The sequence below is a fragment of the Calidris pugnax genome, unplaced genomic scaffold (assembly GCF_001431845.1).
Source record: "Calidris pugnax isolate Ruff unplaced genomic scaffold, ASM143184v1 scaffold19, whole genome shotgun sequence".
Lineage (NCBI taxonomy): Eukaryota > Metazoa > Chordata > Aves > Charadriiformes > Scolopacidae > Calidris > Calidris pugnax.
This window is the reverse complement of record NW_015090775.1, coordinates 4,249,130-4,265,813: the sequence shown is the minus strand read 5'-3', so window position 1 is coordinate 4,265,813 and position 16,684 is coordinate 4,249,130. Positions and strand designations below refer to the sequence as shown.

The window sequence follows — 16,684 nt, the reverse complement described above, 5'->3', positions numbered from 1 at the left end:
ACCACAAACATTAAAGTTGCAATGTGAAACATAGAAAAGTTATGATAAGCCAAAATTAAGGCTGTTGGTGCAACTTTAATTCATCTGTGTCTATGTCCCATTCCTGGCTAATGTTCTCCCACATTATTTTACTAGTTTATGGTGGTACAAAGGGATATCTTCAATAAAAGGGCTATTGCTCTGCTGAAATTCAATCTCTTTTTCCAAGGAGGGAAACACATAGAAGAAATGATAGGTCACTTGAGATTTTTAGCATCTACCATCAGTCTACCTGTTTATGACTAAAACGTCTTTAAATCGGCATAAGAGAGATACTCGACTGAAATGCTGAAAGATGGTTATGGCCAATCCTGAAATAGGAGGATTCATGAAGGAATTATTGAAGGAATTAGAAATAAGGAAGTAAAAAGAAAATTTGGTTGTTAGTAAAGACATCTGATAGTGATAACTTGATAATGATTACAAACAACAAGACATATTTTAGGTACCCTAGTCATTTCTGTAGTCATTAAAGAATTCTTAATAAAACTGGTAAGATTACTTTTTATAGACCTTTCTTTCAGACCTTGACTGGTACCAGTGGAAGCCTGGTTCCAATTTAAGGGGTCACTAATAAATACCAGGTCAAGCCATTTGGCAGAAACCTAGGAAATTTGAACTAATGCTCAATGAGCTTCTCTCCTCTCCCTTTTTTCTTCCTTTTCTCTGCCACCAGGCTTCCACTAGGAGTATAGGGTCTTCAGCTCATCACCTCCTGATTGCCTTTTGTAATGGTTGTGTATCTTCCCCTCTCCTTCAGACAGATTGCGTCTTGATTTTGAGGTCAGATGGGAAATGGAGAGATGATAGCTGTGACAACGAGAGAGGCTACATATGCCAGATGAATTCACGTGAGTTCTGTTTAATCCAGTCTCCTAGACAAAGCAAGTATCTCAGACAATCTGAATATATAAACCAATATCATTTCTTTCAGCTTTGAATCTCATTCCGAGTCTCTGAGGCTTTCAGAGCTCCACCAGTCTTAAGGCTGCACTATTTTTAAAGTACAATTTGTTCCCCAGAAGTTGCTGGAGAGGAACCACTATCTTAATTGGGGTTTTGTACTTAAATAGTGAATAATAATAGACAATAATAAATGAAAAGGGATTTCTTCTCAGTGAAATATGAAGCTTTTAGGCATCCTCTTGAAGCATAGTATAAAACCATGCCCTTACAGTGATCTCCCTGTACTCCTGGCTGTCTCTGAGGAGAGCATTTAATCCTCTCTTAACATTTCTACTGAATGCTATATGATGTCTATTAAAATGTACAGTCTCTTGGCTGCGTCTTTATTGTTGAAGAATATTGATTTATTTTTTTTTTACACCAAAATGAGCAATGAATGTTGACTCTCCTGGTATAGAACTGTAATTATATAAATCCCTGCTGTCCAGCCATATAATGGGAGTAGAGAAGGCAAAGCACAGCTAACAAACCAGTTTTGCCTCATCTTTATTACAGAATTAATAAAAACTGTTCTCCCTGCTCCCCCTTCAGTCAGCTCCTGCAGCCTGTTCACTCTCAGCATAGCTAACTTGCTTGTAAGGACCCTCTATCCCTGCACAGAAAACATATAGTTTTAGGGAGGCATTTTATTTTGTTTAATCCCAGCTACAGGTGTTTATACCTTTAGAGTCCCAAGGGTGGAAAATTTTTCATGAGCTTAAATAAAGATTTTGACTGACGGTTAGTACTGGAAGTTTTGACCTATTTTTTAATAGCTTCTGTGCTATAGATAAGTGGAACGTTGTAAATTCCTGCACTCAGTTTTTTCTCCATAGTTCCCACACAGTCTGAAGTACCAACAACAAATCCACCCTCTGGCTTTGCCCGTTACGGTGACAGCAGCTATTCAATCATCTCATCTGAAATGCAATGGGAAGAGGCCAGAAAAAATTGTCAAGACAAATCTGCAGAACTTGCTAGCATTTTAGATGGCTACGTCCACTCATTCCTGTGGATCCAGATGTTGAAATATGGAAAACCTGTGTGGATCGGTCTTAACAGCAATATGGTAAGTGCTGGAAGGATGGGAGGTGCTTGCTGAGCTCTCCTCCTCTTTACAGACATGGTGGATGCCCCGTTTCTAACAGTGCTGAAACGACTGTACTCTGAATGGCATTAATTTATGCTTACACTTTGTGTGTATATGGAGAGATTTCTAGGGGTCATTAGAGTTACTCAGACTTTCATGCACCACATGGAGTGAAGAGTCGCAGAAAAGGTTAAACAGGAAGCAACAGGTGAAAGTAGAAAGCTCTAGGAATGGTAAAAGAGAGTCGCAAGCCAGGATGCTCAGCTATCACACAGCAGTCTGAAAGTCTAACTCCCTGCCATATAGAGCTCTACTTATAACTATTGTAATAATTAATTAAAGTTATTATGAGTATTAGAGAGATATTTTAAGATTATTTTGCCTGTTTAATGTCAAGTAATCTTTACTTGCCAAATAGCTCCCAGTTTTAATTTAAATAAAGCAGAGCAGGGGGGATGAATTCTCTGTAATTGCTTCTCTTGATATGGGATTTGCTAAATGACCTACGATGGATTAATCTGAGTTTCTTGTCTTGTTGTAGGCGTTTGTGTTACTTCAGAAAAGCCCTCCTGAAAGCAATGAGTTCTTGTTTAACTCGGAGCACCCACTGGTATTGTTTAGAACAGTGAATGGTGTTTAAACCACAGAGAAGCACAGGGCTTTTTTTGCTGAAAAACTCGAGTAGAGATAGGACGCTAGATTCATGTGTCAGGGCTTTTTATGTAAAAAAAAAAAGCTGTTACCAGAACTTCTTTGCTTTCAGACTGGCAGCTATTACAAATGGACCGATAACTGGAAAACCAGGTACACGAAATGGGCAGCAGGGGAACCAAAGAAGAACAATGCTTGTGTCTACCTAGATCTTGATGGTACTTGGAAAACAGCATCCTGCAATGAAAGCTACTTTTCAGTCTGTAAGACATCAGATGGTAAGCAAATGAATGTAATAATTTTAAAGACACATTCCTAATTGCATTATTCTGCCTAATCCTAGAGATTTTGCTCTGGATTGGGCTAAAACCCTCAGAGGAGCGTGCTTTGAGATACTGTCTACGTCTCTGCAGAATTTGGAGGTTTGCTATTGGATGCTATATAAATTCAGGCACATGAAAGCCTCTTGTGCAAACAGATATGGCTGCACTGCTTTCATGTGCATGAGATGAAGCTCTGTCTTCAGCACCTTTTGTTCTTTCCGAGATGTGAGCATAAATCATGCTTGAGATCACGTGTAATTTAAGTAAATGCTGGGATTGCGCAGAGCTCCACCAGTCTTAAGGCTGCACTATTTTTAAAGTACAATTTGTTCCCCAGAAGTTGCTGGAGAGGAACCACTATCTTAATTGGGGTTTTGTACTTAAATAGTGAATAATAATAGACAATAATAAATGAAAAGGGATTTCTTCTCAGTGAAATATGAAGCTTTTAGGCATCCTCTTGAAGCATAGTATAAAACCATGCCCTTACAGTGATCTCCCTGTACTCCTGGCTGTCTCTGAGGAGAGCATTTAATCCTCTCTTAACATTTCTACTGAATGCTATATGATGTCTATTAAAATGTACAGTCTCTTGGCTGCGTCTTTATTGTTGAAGAATATTGATTTATTTTTTTTTTACACCAAAATGAGCAATGAATGTTGACTCTCCTGGTGTAGAACTGTAATTATATAAATCCCTGCTGTCCAGCCATATAATGGGAGTAGAGAAGGCAAAGCACAGCTAACAAACCAGTTTTGCCTCATCTTTATTACAGAATTAATAAAAACTGTTCTCCCTGCTCCCCCTTCAGTCAGCTCCTGCAGCCTGTTCACTCTCAGCATAGCTAACTTGCTTGTAAGGACCCTCTATCCCTGCACAGAAAACATATAGTTTTAGGGAGGCATTTTATTTTGTTTAATCCCAGCTACAGGTGTTTATACCTTTAGAGTCCCAAGGGTGGAAAATTTTTCATGAGCTTAAATAAAGATTTTGACTGACGGTTAGTACTGGAAGTTTTGACCTATTTTTTAATAGCTTCTGTGCTATAGATAAGTGGAACGTTGTAAATTCCTGCACTCAGTTTTTTCTCCATAGTTCCCACACAGTCTGAAGTACCAACAACAAATCCACCCTCTGGCTTTGCCCGTTACGGTGACAGCAGCTATTCAATCATCTCATCTGAAATGCGATGGGAAGAGGCCAGAAAAAATTGTCAAGACAAATCTGCAGAACTTGCTAGCATTTTAGATGGCTACGTCCACTCATTCCTGTGGATCCAGATGTTGAAATATGGAAAACCTGTGTGGATCGGTCTTAACAGCAATATGGTAAGTGCTGGAAGGATGGGAGGTGCTTGCTGAGCTCTCCTCCTCTTTACAGACATGGTGGATGCCCCGTTTCTAACAGTGCTGAAACAACTGTGCTCTGAACGGCATTAATTTATGCTTACACTTTGTGTGTATATGGAGAGATTTCTAGGGGTCATTAGAGTTACTCAGACTTTCATGCACCACATGGAGTGAAGAGTCGCAGAAAAGGTTAAACAGGAAGCAACAGGTGAAAGTAGAAAGCTCTAGGAATGGTAAAAGAGAGTCACAAGCCAGGATGCTCAGCTATCACGCAGCAGTCTGAAAGTCTAACTCCCTGCCATATAGAGCTCTACTTATAACTATTGTAATAATTAATTAAAGTTATTATGAGTATTAGAGAGATATTTTAAGATTATTTTGCCTGTTTAATGTCAAGTAATTTTTACTTGCCAAATAGCTCCGAGTTTTAATTTAAATAAAGCAGAGCAGGGGGGATGAATTCTCTGTAATTGCTTCTCTTGATATGGGATTTGCTAAATGACCTACGATGGATTAATCTGAGTTTCTTGTCTTGTTGTAGGCGTTTGTGTTACTTCAGAAAAGCCCTCCTGAAAGCAATGAGTTCTTGTTTAACTCGGAGCACCCACTGGTATTGTTTAGAACAGTGAATGGTGTTTAAACCACAGAGAAGCACAGGGCTTTTTTTGCTGAAAAACTCGAGTAGAGATAGGACGCTAGATTCATGTGTCAGGGCTTTTTATGTAAAAAAAAAAAAAGCTGTTACCAGAACTTCTTTGCTTTCAGACTGGCAGCTATTACAAATGGACCGATAACTGGAAAACCAGGTACACGAAATGGGCAGCAGGGGAACCAAAGAAGAACAATGCTTGTGTCTACCTAGATCTTGATGGTACTTGGAAAACAGCATCCTGCAATGAAAGCTACTTTTCAGTCTGTAAGACATCAGATGGTAAGCAAATGAATGTAATAATTTTAAAGACACATTCCTAATTTCATTATTCTGCCTAATCCTAGAGATTTTGCTCTGGATTGGGCTAAAACCCTCAGAGGAGCGTGCTTTGAGATACTGTCTACGTCTCTGCAGAATTTGGAGGTTTGCTATTGGATGCTATATAAATTCAGGCACATGAAAGCCTCTTGTGCAAACAGATATGGCTGCACTGCTTTCATGTGCATGAGATGAAGCTCTGTCTTCAGCACCTTTTGTTCTTTCCGAGATGTGAGCATAAATCATGCTTGAGATCACGGGTAATTTAAGTAAATGCTGGGATGGCACACCGACTGTGTGGACTACAGCAAGTGGCTGAACTCACACACAGGTGTCACTGAGCCAAAACACAGCCAGGAGTTTCACTTCTATTTGTGATTTCTAAAGCTAAAGCAGTTCTGATCTAGGTGTAAGAGCCTCAGGAATGTGAATGATACTTAAACTCTTTGTAGAGGTATGCAGAGGCATAGTTTGCTTGTAGATTTAGTAAATTGTGTCATTTTCACTCCTTGAAGTTTTCAGGCTACATAATATAGTCTGTTCCTGATGTGAGATTCAAGATAGATTTTGCCATTTGCAGGTGATGTCGAAGTTAAACCTTCGAGCCATGTGTTTGGTCTGCATATGCAGTGCAGACAGAGAGAAGTGAATTGGGTTGCACAGGTGACCAGAAACAGAGGCTAATTTGGCAAAAGCATGCTCCACTGATGGCTCCTTGTGTGAGGTGACACTATACAGAGACCAGGCAGCCATTCAGTATGGGACTGTGGAATCAATGATTCCTTAGCCTACAACAGCCTTCTGTGTCTGAGAATGCCAATTCAAGATCTGTATCATCCCTCAGGGTTTGTTTTCCTCACCGTACTGCCAAGGCAGGCAGTTAGACAATGCAGGATGTGATTTGTTTCCTTGTCCTAAGCAATGTGATTGGAGAAACGAGATGTATCACACTCTTGACTGCCTGGCTCTCCCCATTGTCTGATCCGGGGGCCTGTAGGAATAGACAAGGAGCGGAGGTCCAGATAGTTAAAGCTGGGTGAGAGAAATCTCACTGTACTTACACACATATCCCACCTCATGGGTTACTCATAATGCAATACCAATTTCTTATCATATGGCTTCTTTAGCTGTAGTTCCTACTGACCCCGCTCAGCTGCCTGGAGACTGTCCTGAAGCGGCCGATCTCCGAGCTTGGATCCCTTACCGTGGCCACTGCTACTACCTCGAAGCATCAGCTGGGACAAGCTGGGCACTGGCCTCCCTCCAGTGTGCTCGGTTAGGTGAGAGCCTTCATTGTCAACTGATGAGATTTGCACAAAAGTTTATACAAAACTCACATAAAAACGTAAAAACATTGATTAAAAAAGAAAAGTTACTTTATTTACCTACCAACCCACTCTGAGTCTGGCTGCAGGTGCAGAGCTCCACATCAACTCCTGCTTCTGGGGCACCATTCTGGGGAGAGTGGTGGGGAGCCGTGGCCACTAAGCACCTTCAGGGCCCTGTCCTCCTCAAGAAGCAATGGGGAAACCAAAAAAGCAGCATGTATAATACTTTCAAAAGTTATTGTTTGTACAGATTTGAAAGAGGAGGTCATCTGAGTAGTTGTTCAAGTAGGTTATGGTTGGTTGCTTGCTAATGCCTTTCAGGTGCTACCTTGGTTTCGGTAGAAAACATGGATGAATCTGACTTTCTGATCCACAGAATGCAACCGCTTGGAAATAAAGTAGGAGGCTTCTGGATAGGACTTTACCGAAGTGTGGATGGTAATGTCTTACTTTCAATATTTAATTTAGAAATGCCTTGCTAAGATCAGAAAATCGAGGATAACTGTATTTTTACAAAAAATGACACGGTCTTCTGCTGAAAATGGGTTACTACTAGAATTTTTTAGTCATTTGTTGAGCTAAGGAGTTAAAATACCATTGAGATGCATTTTTATTTTTTTATTTTTTTTTACTCTGTATGTTGCTCTCTAGGCCAGTGGTTATGGCTAGATAATGCTACACTGGCCTTTGTCAACTGGGAGGAGAAAGAGTCCAGTGAGGAGCATAACTGTGTCAAAATGTCTGCACTATCTGGTTACTGGGACAACATTGATTGCTCTTCTGAAAAAGGATTTATCTGCAAAAAACCCAAAGGTAAGTCCTTAGTGACAGAGCAGATCTCTTTACTAGTAACTGTTAATAGCCCTCCACCACATATCTGGAAGTAATTTCTGACCATTTTGTTTGGCATATCCCACTCTTCTAAACATTTGGAGCTGCCTGTTTTTGCAGACTATGAGCTCTTCGCAGCACTGTCTGCAGTCGCATGGGAGTATGGTAATGTGCTGTGTGCACCCTGGGCTGAGAATGAGACTTTCAGAAAATTATTGAATACCTAACACAGGCATTGATATGGCATCTGTCAAACACTGGTGCAAACTTATGACATTAGTAGGAACTAAGTATTGCAACAGTTATTATACCCTTGAAAGGAGGAGTTAATGTGAATATTTAGGCTTCTTCTCCAACCTTGTAATACTCATAAACTTTATAAATATTACTGCCCAATGTCAAAAACTGGCTTCATATTGGGCCTGCTTCAACAACATTTAAGTCTGCAATTCCTCGGGGATACTAAAAGGCCAGCTGTTTATGTTGCAATAATAATATAAGGAGTACTTCCCTATTAAATGAAAACTTCAAGTCATTACAGAAGCTGTCTCATCAGCATTTCTGGAAATTTTCATGCAATGTTATACTAGACTAATGTTTAAGAGGTAAAAAGCACATATATCATTCTGAAGTGGAGATACAAAAGGTAAAATTGTCTGAAAGAAAGCACCATCATTCCATCATCTTAAGTTACCTAAATCTTACCTAAAAAATGGTATTTTGCCATCTTTAAACCTTTGCACTTTCTTTTGTAGTAGCTGTGAGAGCAGGTTCAATTTTCCACCTTTTGCAGCTTTTGCATATTGTCTCCAGTAGATCATGGGGAACATCTCTGTCCTATGCTGAAAGCCTCATTTCCTATGTAAAACAATTTTTAAGATTCCTCTGTTTGGATGAAAGGTTGAAAGGATGCAATTTCAATATTGAAGACATGGCAAGACACAGCAGTTCTCAGAAAAATAATTGAAAATTTGGAGTTAGCTTTTAATCATTTTGCAAATGTAGTTTTTAATTTAAAAAGCAAACTGAAACGTAAACAAGAAACAGTCATCTCCCATGCTCTGTTAATTTTCATGCTCAAATGGGCACATGCCCATGGCAGTAAATCAGTTAATCGCCATTAAAAATTTACTAAAAACATCCAAATGGTATTCCGTCCAGCATAGTACTAAAATAACAAGGAAGCACTAAAATCCATCCACTGAATCGTAAGATTCCCTGATACGTAACTATTTCCTGCCTTAGTCGGGGGTACTATTGCTTTGTACCTGTTCATTTTACATTCTACTCTGCTTTAATTTCATTTTACTTTTTGCCTTTATAAATTCTGGGTTTAAAATGAAAATTACAGTTTGGTACCATTAAGTAGGTAGGTAAAACCTTAGTAACATTTTTTGCCTCACTTATGTTGCCTTTTATAACGGACACATATGTTATTAATGCAATGGTAATACTTTGGGGGGCTTGTTCCTGTATAATTTTAGCAAAATAGTCAAATTTATGAATTCTAATGAAGTGTCTTATTATTTGTTTCTAATATTCCTTCAAGTTGAGCCAAGTGGGAGTCCTCTACAGCAAGAAGGTAAGAATTTTCGTAAGAAAATTAATAAAAACCTAAATACAAGAAGAACTTAAAATGAGTTTTCCCAAATCACCCCTTTTTAGGGAACAAGTCCTGCTGAGAGTTATGTATGATTATAAATCACTCAAGGTAATCCCTCAGGGCCTTTATGGTGCACGCAAACACTCCCATGTTCTTGGTTGGCTGGGCTGACCCGAGTTGCCGAGCTCAGCAGTGACCCAACTTGTGACAAACTTTGAGAACAGGCACAGACAACTTCACCTAGGCTGTTAAAACCTGTGTAGACATATATACAGATTTCTTCCATAGGTATTCTTGTAAATAATGTAACATAAAAATATTGTAAAACTAATTTACATAGCCTCTCATATCCATAATTAACATCACATATCCATATCTAAAGCGTGCATTTTCATCAAATTCTTACAAGCATCCACTGCATGTATTGTACATCCTTGTAATCCAGATCCACTAAAACCATGTTAGCTTTAGCAAAAGAGACCTGGCTACTGATCAGGGCTCAGATTTATACTGAACAGACTCCAAATTCTGCAGGATAGAACATCTCCTCCCTGCTTTTCTCGTTTTATGTGGGTTAAAAAATTGCTAAGGTTTCTCACGCTTACGTGCATTCATTTCAGGCAAGGAAAAGAATGAAGAGGCTCATCCACCTGTTCATCATTCTGTTTGGCCACTCATTTTTTTGGCTGTTCTCACTCTTCTTGGAGCTGGTGCGTCAGTCTATTTCTATAAGAGAAAAAGACAAAACCAACTATTGACAGATTCTGGCACTGAAACACTTCTGAAATGATGTGAAGAATTGGTGAGAATGGGTCCTGTGGCATGTACCAATTCAGAGGGGCATGTTACTTGCTGAAATTAAAGGATGCATCTGTTAAAAGTCTCCAAATGTCTCTAATAAAGCAAATCCCTTTTCTCTTTTTGCACTACCAGTCTCTTTTGTATCAGGCATATTTTACAAAATCGAAATTACAGATTGATGCTATAGATCTGCAAAAATTAAGAAGTTCTGAAGTGTAAATAACTTGTCAAGAGCAAACAGGCTATAAGAGTCAACTAGTGAGAATTAATGTTCAATAAAGTGTGATTACTCTTTAGAACTGTCTTCCCATGACTTTGTGGACACTCCATTGAACTAAAAAAATAAAATCTGCCCAACTCTGTTGCAATCTTGATCTCTTTTTCCCCCACAAACTTCACTTCATCAGACCAGCACTTTTATTGTTCCTTATAACTGTGTGCTATTACACTTACTTATAAAATGGTGCTTCATATACTTACCTCAGATTACTTTGGGATAGAAAACCTTGCCGCTTTCATTTTCTGCTATGGAAAATACAGTTCATACCAGAAAAGGATGTAGGTTTTGCCCTTTTTTCTATGTGACAATATGATTTTTAATCGTAGTATGTTTACTAACATGAATTAAAATATTCTCACCCTTGCAGTCTTCCTTCTTTTTTGTTAAAGCTTTGAAATAAATAAAGTTTTTATTAATATCATTTTGAGCTTTAGATTTCGCCGTGAATCAAGGGGAAAGGAGCTGCTCCTTTCTGCACCATAACTCTTTTGCCAACAGCAAGGAGGGCTTCTCCCACCATCACTTCAAATTCAGTTGGAATAAGCACTAACTTGCCATTTTTAACTGCGAGAAAAAGGAACAGAAAACTAAGGAATACTGTACTAGGAATCTGCAAGAAGACTAAATTTAAGATGTTAGAAAAACAGTGGAAAGCAGTGCAAAATAGCATTTAGGTAAGCTGGAAACAAAATATAGACACTAAAAACTTCATGGGAAAGAGTGCTTAGCAGATAGCCCCAGGAAAATACCTGCCTTCCCCAGACTTCACAGGGTCTACTGAACAAGCTGGAAAGCTTGAAGAAATAATAATAAAAAGTAATTAAGTTCTTTTTCTAAGCACAGGACTCCTGTTTTTTTGTCATAAATGCAATCAAGAATTTAGCACGCTGGTGAGAACAGGTTATTGCAGAAGTGAAATGCAGCATGCAGGACCCTGACCCCAAAAAGTCTGTAACCAGCACCAAGCTGGTTGGTCATGTGCAGGGGGCAGCTCTCAAGTACTTAATTCTTCTTCCAGCCTTCCTCAGTGTCTGCACTAACTCCCCCCTATCACTCTGCAGTTGGGGACCTGAATCCTCACAAACATTAATTTGCACAGGAAGGGTACCAAAGCCCAGTTTGGACTGGGAAGCTGCTGGCACTTCATGAGGCAGTAGAAGGAACTGGGTAGGAATGTGTTCTCCAGGTATTTTCCTTTGGGATCCCATCTGTCGGAGCCATTTCATTTTACGATTTCAGATATATCCAAAATATGGTTTCACACAGTAAACTCAGCTTCTATTTCTCTCCCACCCCATCATTGTCTGTGGTGCCACTCAGCTTTATGAGTTTGGACTACTCTTGCAAGACTTGCTCACACTAAGTCCCCCTTGAATGTCACCTGCAAACAAAGTAGTTATTGTTAAACAATTTATTCAATTTGTACTTTTAGTGAAATCCAGCCATTTTGCCATTTTTTCCTGAAAATATTTTTCTCTCAATACTTTCTAACAGTCAACAAGTTTAGCCAGTGCCTGCAATAATTTCCCCCCACACCTTATAGATAATAGCAAAGACAGTTGTTTCTCATATGACATCTTCTGTCCAGTTTCTATATGTATTTCACTGACTATTCCACTTCTTGCTTTTTTCAATTTTGTTAGCACAACTTCTTTTAATTTCACTGGTGTAAATAAACAGAGGAACAGAAGGACTTTTCTGCATGTGAATATTTGCCAGCACAGCTTTTCAGAGTAGTTGTACAAGAATTGCCACGCCAATAGAAATCTTCACAGATTTTAATCTTACAGATTAAAAGGAGCTTTTCCAATTTAGCTTACATTTGGCTTTGTCCTGGACCACCCTCACTAGGAATTTCTCAGATGGATGAACTTTTTTCCTGAAAAAAAGCATTCCAGGCAAAAGTTTCTCTCCTGTTACAGGGAAACTTATCACTAGCCTATAGCATTGAACTTCTTCACTTGCAGATCTTCAACAAGAAGAAAGCAGCCCACCCTCAAACTGTCATCAAAGCAAGCTGTGTTATAGTGCAGAAAAAAAGCAATTTTAGCCCTCAAAGTGGGCAATAATTCATAATGCACTGAATACTGCAGATCCTGTAAAATTTGCTCTCTTTCTTCTAGATATGCAGAGCGACCCATTCTTCAGAGAGCAGTGTTTGCAATGTGCACTCTAGTTATTTCAAAATACCACATGACAGGATATTTCCTAATTTAGAGTATAGAGCTTTATCCATCAACCCTTTGACAGTGTCACTATCCTCACTCAGAAGGGTTTTATACACTGCTAATCTTATAGTCCAACTTTTACTAGAGGATTGAAGAGCAAGTTACATTTGCAATGAGTTTCTCCAGGCTCCTACTTTTTCTTTCCTTCGTGCACAGTTCATTACAGTCACCGGGTAAGTTTCCTGTTGGTTTTGTGTTAAACTAGATGTGAAAATGCTTTTCATTGGGCAGCTTTACAGTTTTAATGCATAGACTGATTATTTTGTATTTGTAATGAGAGTTGATAGATGATCTAAAGTGTAGGTCGGGTATTTTCCTGGAAGTTCCTGAGTCATGGAATAAAAGAGGGGAGATATGGGGATGTTGGGGGAAAAGGAGGTAATTAAAGTAGGATATTTAAGTTGGAATTTCTTTCTATGGAAATATTAAATCAGATGGCACTGAATGGGAGGGTGATGGGATATGAGGAAGCACGGAACTCTTTCTGTTTACCTTCCCCATCACACCCGTGGTGCAGTGATCAAACGGGTTTAGAGACATGTTTTCATGACAGTTGTGCAAGTTTCTCACTCTGCTCCAAGACATGAGATACGAGAAGGAAGAACTGGCTCCTCCCCTCCAGTCTGACCGAATTAGAAGAATAGTTCTAGTCTGAATATGTATATCCCTCACTGAGTGTAGCTACAGAGAGAAACAGAAAAGCAGTAATGTATGTACAACTGAGCAGATGAATGTTTTTGCATGAATGTGAGATTGAAAGCATATATTAGAAATTTCAGGATAAAAGAACGCTGCTGTAATACTGTGATAATCTAAGAAGACGAAGCATTGCTAAATTTAAAGAATCTGTGCTGAGGATGAATGAGCAAAACTTCTCCAAGTGCAGAAATGTGCAACTGAAACCTAAAATTTTTACTGTGTAAATACGTTCATGACAATCTGATCTGTATTCTCTCTGGTCAGCTATCCTTTTTCTTTAGACAATTAATGAAAAAATAGAGAGACAAAGTGGACCTTTTGAGTCATACAGAATAGAACAATGCAGTGATCTCATTGCTGTTTGAGATCTACTTGTGGTTTTTCTGTCTTCAAGAACCACAACTCTTCAGCAACTTATCATCACAGAATTTGACTTTCCAACAAAGTATATATATCAAACTCTAAACACAGTATTTAAACCCCAGATTTTACTAAAACAACATTTTAGTTAAAATCTCTATGTATACAAGGAGGGGGATGAAAAAAAATAATTAAAATAAGATAGTGTGACGTTCAATTTAGATGGAAAGATATAGGGATACATAGATCCATTACTAGGAAGTCAGATTTATGATTTTATAATTATTTTCATGTGTCCTCTTAACCCTTTCTTCCCCCTAGATACTTTTACATTACAAGGAAATGGCAATGGACAGCCCTGTGTATTCCCTTTCAAATATGAAGGCAAACAGTACAATGAGTGCACTGATGCTGGCAGGTCCGACGGCTGGCTCTGGTGTGCAACAACTGCAGATTTTGATGTTGATAAACTCTATGGATTTTGCCCACTGATAAGTAAGTCCTGCATTTCAATAATTAACTTGCCATGAAACGTTTTTGAGAAAACTGTCTGTTGACCTACTGGATGCACACCCTCATGGCAAACCTTGTCAGATTAGCCTCAATGAAAATCATCTGATTGAGCATCAACCTTAGTGGCCACATGCTCCCTCTATAGCGAGAGGAAGAGGTACTTCCAGAGCATGGTTCAGCCCAGCCAGGTTCTGTCTCACCTGCTGGAAGTAGCTGTTTCTCTTCATGGACCAGAGAGGCGAGTAGGCTCCTTGATATCTTATTTTATGTGGCTTCAGTGCATGGCAGGACCGACCAGCATGAATTTAGACTGACGTCTTCCTTTAAAAAAATTCCCATTGCTCTTTATTCCACAGACATGGCCTGTAGGCCAGATCTTCCTGCAATAGACTGTTTTTTACCCCTTAACATCCATTTCCATTCTTGTTCTTGTCTCCTATTGCCAGCCTACACAAAAATGGTGCTGCTAAAATTACCCTCCTCTCCCATCTTTGTACTATCTTCTGCACTGATCTTGTGGTTGGACTCCTCCAACTAAGACGCAGACTGCTTCGTTTTCCTCACCAACTGCTCTACCAATAACACAACAGTTTCACAAGGTCTTGTGAGCTTTTCTGCAAACAAAGACTTCAGCTGATCTGCACATTGGTGCTACACAGACTGTTTTTATGGCTCCTTTGGGCTTTCAAGGACCAGGTTCTGCCATTTTTTAAAAAGCTGCTTCTTTGGATGATGAGCTATGAGGGAGTTCCTGCTCCATGAGAAGGAAGAGCCTCCAGGGTCATAGTCCACTTACACACTTATTAATTTCCTCTGACTTTGCCCTGGCATCTCTGTTTTCAACCAACAGATATGCCTGGTTTAGCTAGTACTAAATTTTGTGTAAAACTAAATTTAGAAGCAAATATTGGAAACCCACTCACTCCCATCTAAAAACTTGGACATTTCACTGAATTTCACTGAATTTCTAGAGTTGGAAGGGACCATAGAGATCATCTAGTCCAACTCCCCTGCTGAAGCAGGATTGCCTAGAGCTAGAGCATGTTACTCAGGAGCATCCAGGCGGGTTTTGAAAATCTCCAAAGAAGGGGACTCCACAACCTCCCTGGGCAGCCTGTTCCAGGGCTCCGTCACCCTCACCGTGAAGAAGTTTCTCCTCATATTTGAGTGGAACCTCTTCTGTTCCAACTTGTGCCCGTTGCCCCTCGTCCTCTCGGTGGGAACCACTGAAAAGAGTCTGGTTCCCTCCTCCTTCAACCCTCCCTTGAGATACTTGTAGGCGTTGATAAGGTCTCCCCTCAGCCTTCTCTTCTCCAGACTAAAGAGCCCCAGCTCTCTCAGTCTCTCCTCATAAGGGAGATGCTCCAATCCTTGAATCATCTTTGTAGCCCTACGCTGGACTCTTTCTAATAGTTCCCTGTCCCTCTTGAACTGGGGAGCCCAGAACTGGACACAGTACTCCAGGTGTGGCCTCACCAGTGCAGAGTAGAGGGGGAGAATGACTTCCCTTGACCTGCTGGCTACACTCTTCCCTATACAACCCAAGATAATATTTATAATTTCAAAAAAATTACAATTTAGAAGCAAATATTGGAAACCCACTCACTCCCATCTAAAAACTTGGACATTTAAAATAATATTTATAATTTCAAAAAAATTACACTTTTTTTTTAATTGATGCCTAATCTGATTTTAATTTTTCTGCTGCTTTAGAATTGATGAAAGCATACGGTTGACACTGTGTATTTTTAGAGATGTTGCATCATTACATGCTTCATTTGCTTTAAGTTGGTGCAGCATCAATCCCCTAACAGCAGTGCTCTATTACACTTCTTCTTCCAGATGACACAGAAAAATTTTGGACAGAAGATGTTTCAACTGGCATTCACTATCAGATAAACTCAGAATCAGCTCTGACATGGCACCAAGCATGGAAAAGCTGTCAGCAGCAAAATGCAGAACTATTAAGCATCACTGAGATACATGAGCAGGCATATATAGGAGGTAAAATGATAAAGAAGACTTTAAAATATATTTGGATGTTGTGCTGGCCCAGAGCTTTAGCCTGCCTTGTCTTCTGTCTCACCAAAGAAGACAGACTGTTGGGGTGGTTCATCAAGGAGATGGTTTAAACTGCTCTTCCATTAGTTGGTGGTTTTTAATGAAGGATTGGTCCCAAATCTCTACAGGGAGGGAAATGGCCCCATCCCACCTTTGTGCTCCAGGAAGGAGCTACTGCATCTTCTGCAGCCTGTCCCAGGGGGAGGGTTTCCCTCGCTTGCCTTCCTGCTGCTGTGATCATTCCTAAGCAGGACTATGGTCTGGTCCTCAAATTTACCTTTTTTTTTCTCTGTGTTTCAAGGATTACTAATCTTTCAAGGAAAATTTATGATGATGGCTAGATTGTTCCTAACATGGGTACCTTTGCATACACAAACTCCATATAACTCCAGTGGGTTTCAGATACAAGTACCATGGTATTGGTTTAGTTCTAAATGGTACAAAGGAGGTTTTGAAACCACTGACACAGAAAAAAATCTGGAAGCAACCGATTGGTGCACTTTCTCTGCAATCATTACTCCATGAAATCTGCAAGTCTTTACTCCATGAAATCTTTTGCAGAAACATTTTAGCACAGTTCCTGAATTGAAAATAAGATATTTTTTACACATC

The 16,684-nt window shown here is 39.5% G+C and overlaps 2 protein-coding genes across 2 annotated transcripts in view; both read left to right on the top strand.

Annotated features, from left to right (window-relative positions):
* The window catches only part of LOC106890335 (macrophage mannose receptor 1-like), a 37,306-nt gene extending 27,011 nt beyond the window's left edge, over positions 1-10,295 (top strand). Inside the window, exons 24-31 of the mRNA XM_014946093.1 lie at positions 800-890; positions 1,821-2,053; positions 2,838-3,003; positions 6,496-6,648; positions 7,018-7,134; positions 7,348-7,509; positions 9,077-9,109; positions 9,751-10,295. Coding sequence (XP_014801579.1) covers positions 800-890; positions 1,821-2,053; positions 2,838-3,003; positions 6,496-6,648; positions 7,018-7,134; positions 7,348-7,509; positions 9,077-9,109; positions 9,751-9,920 — 1,125 coding nt within the window. The 3' untranslated portion in view covers positions 9,921-10,295. The remainder of the gene's footprint in view (positions 1-799; positions 891-1,820; positions 2,054-2,837; positions 3,004-6,495; positions 6,649-7,017; positions 7,135-7,347; positions 7,510-9,076; positions 9,110-9,750) is intronic.
* A 2,178-nt stretch (positions 10,296-12,473) lies between these two features.
* The window catches only part of LOC106890326 (macrophage mannose receptor 1-like), a 38,065-nt gene continuing 33,854 nt past the window's right edge, over positions 12,474-16,684 (top strand). Inside the window, exons 1-3 of the mRNA XM_014946082.1 lie at positions 12,474-12,612; positions 13,820-13,993; positions 15,854-16,015. Coding sequence (XP_014801568.1) covers positions 12,552-12,612; positions 13,820-13,993; positions 15,854-16,015 — 397 coding nt within the window. The 5' untranslated portion in view covers positions 12,474-12,551. The remainder of the gene's footprint in view (positions 12,613-13,819; positions 13,994-15,853; positions 16,016-16,684) is intronic.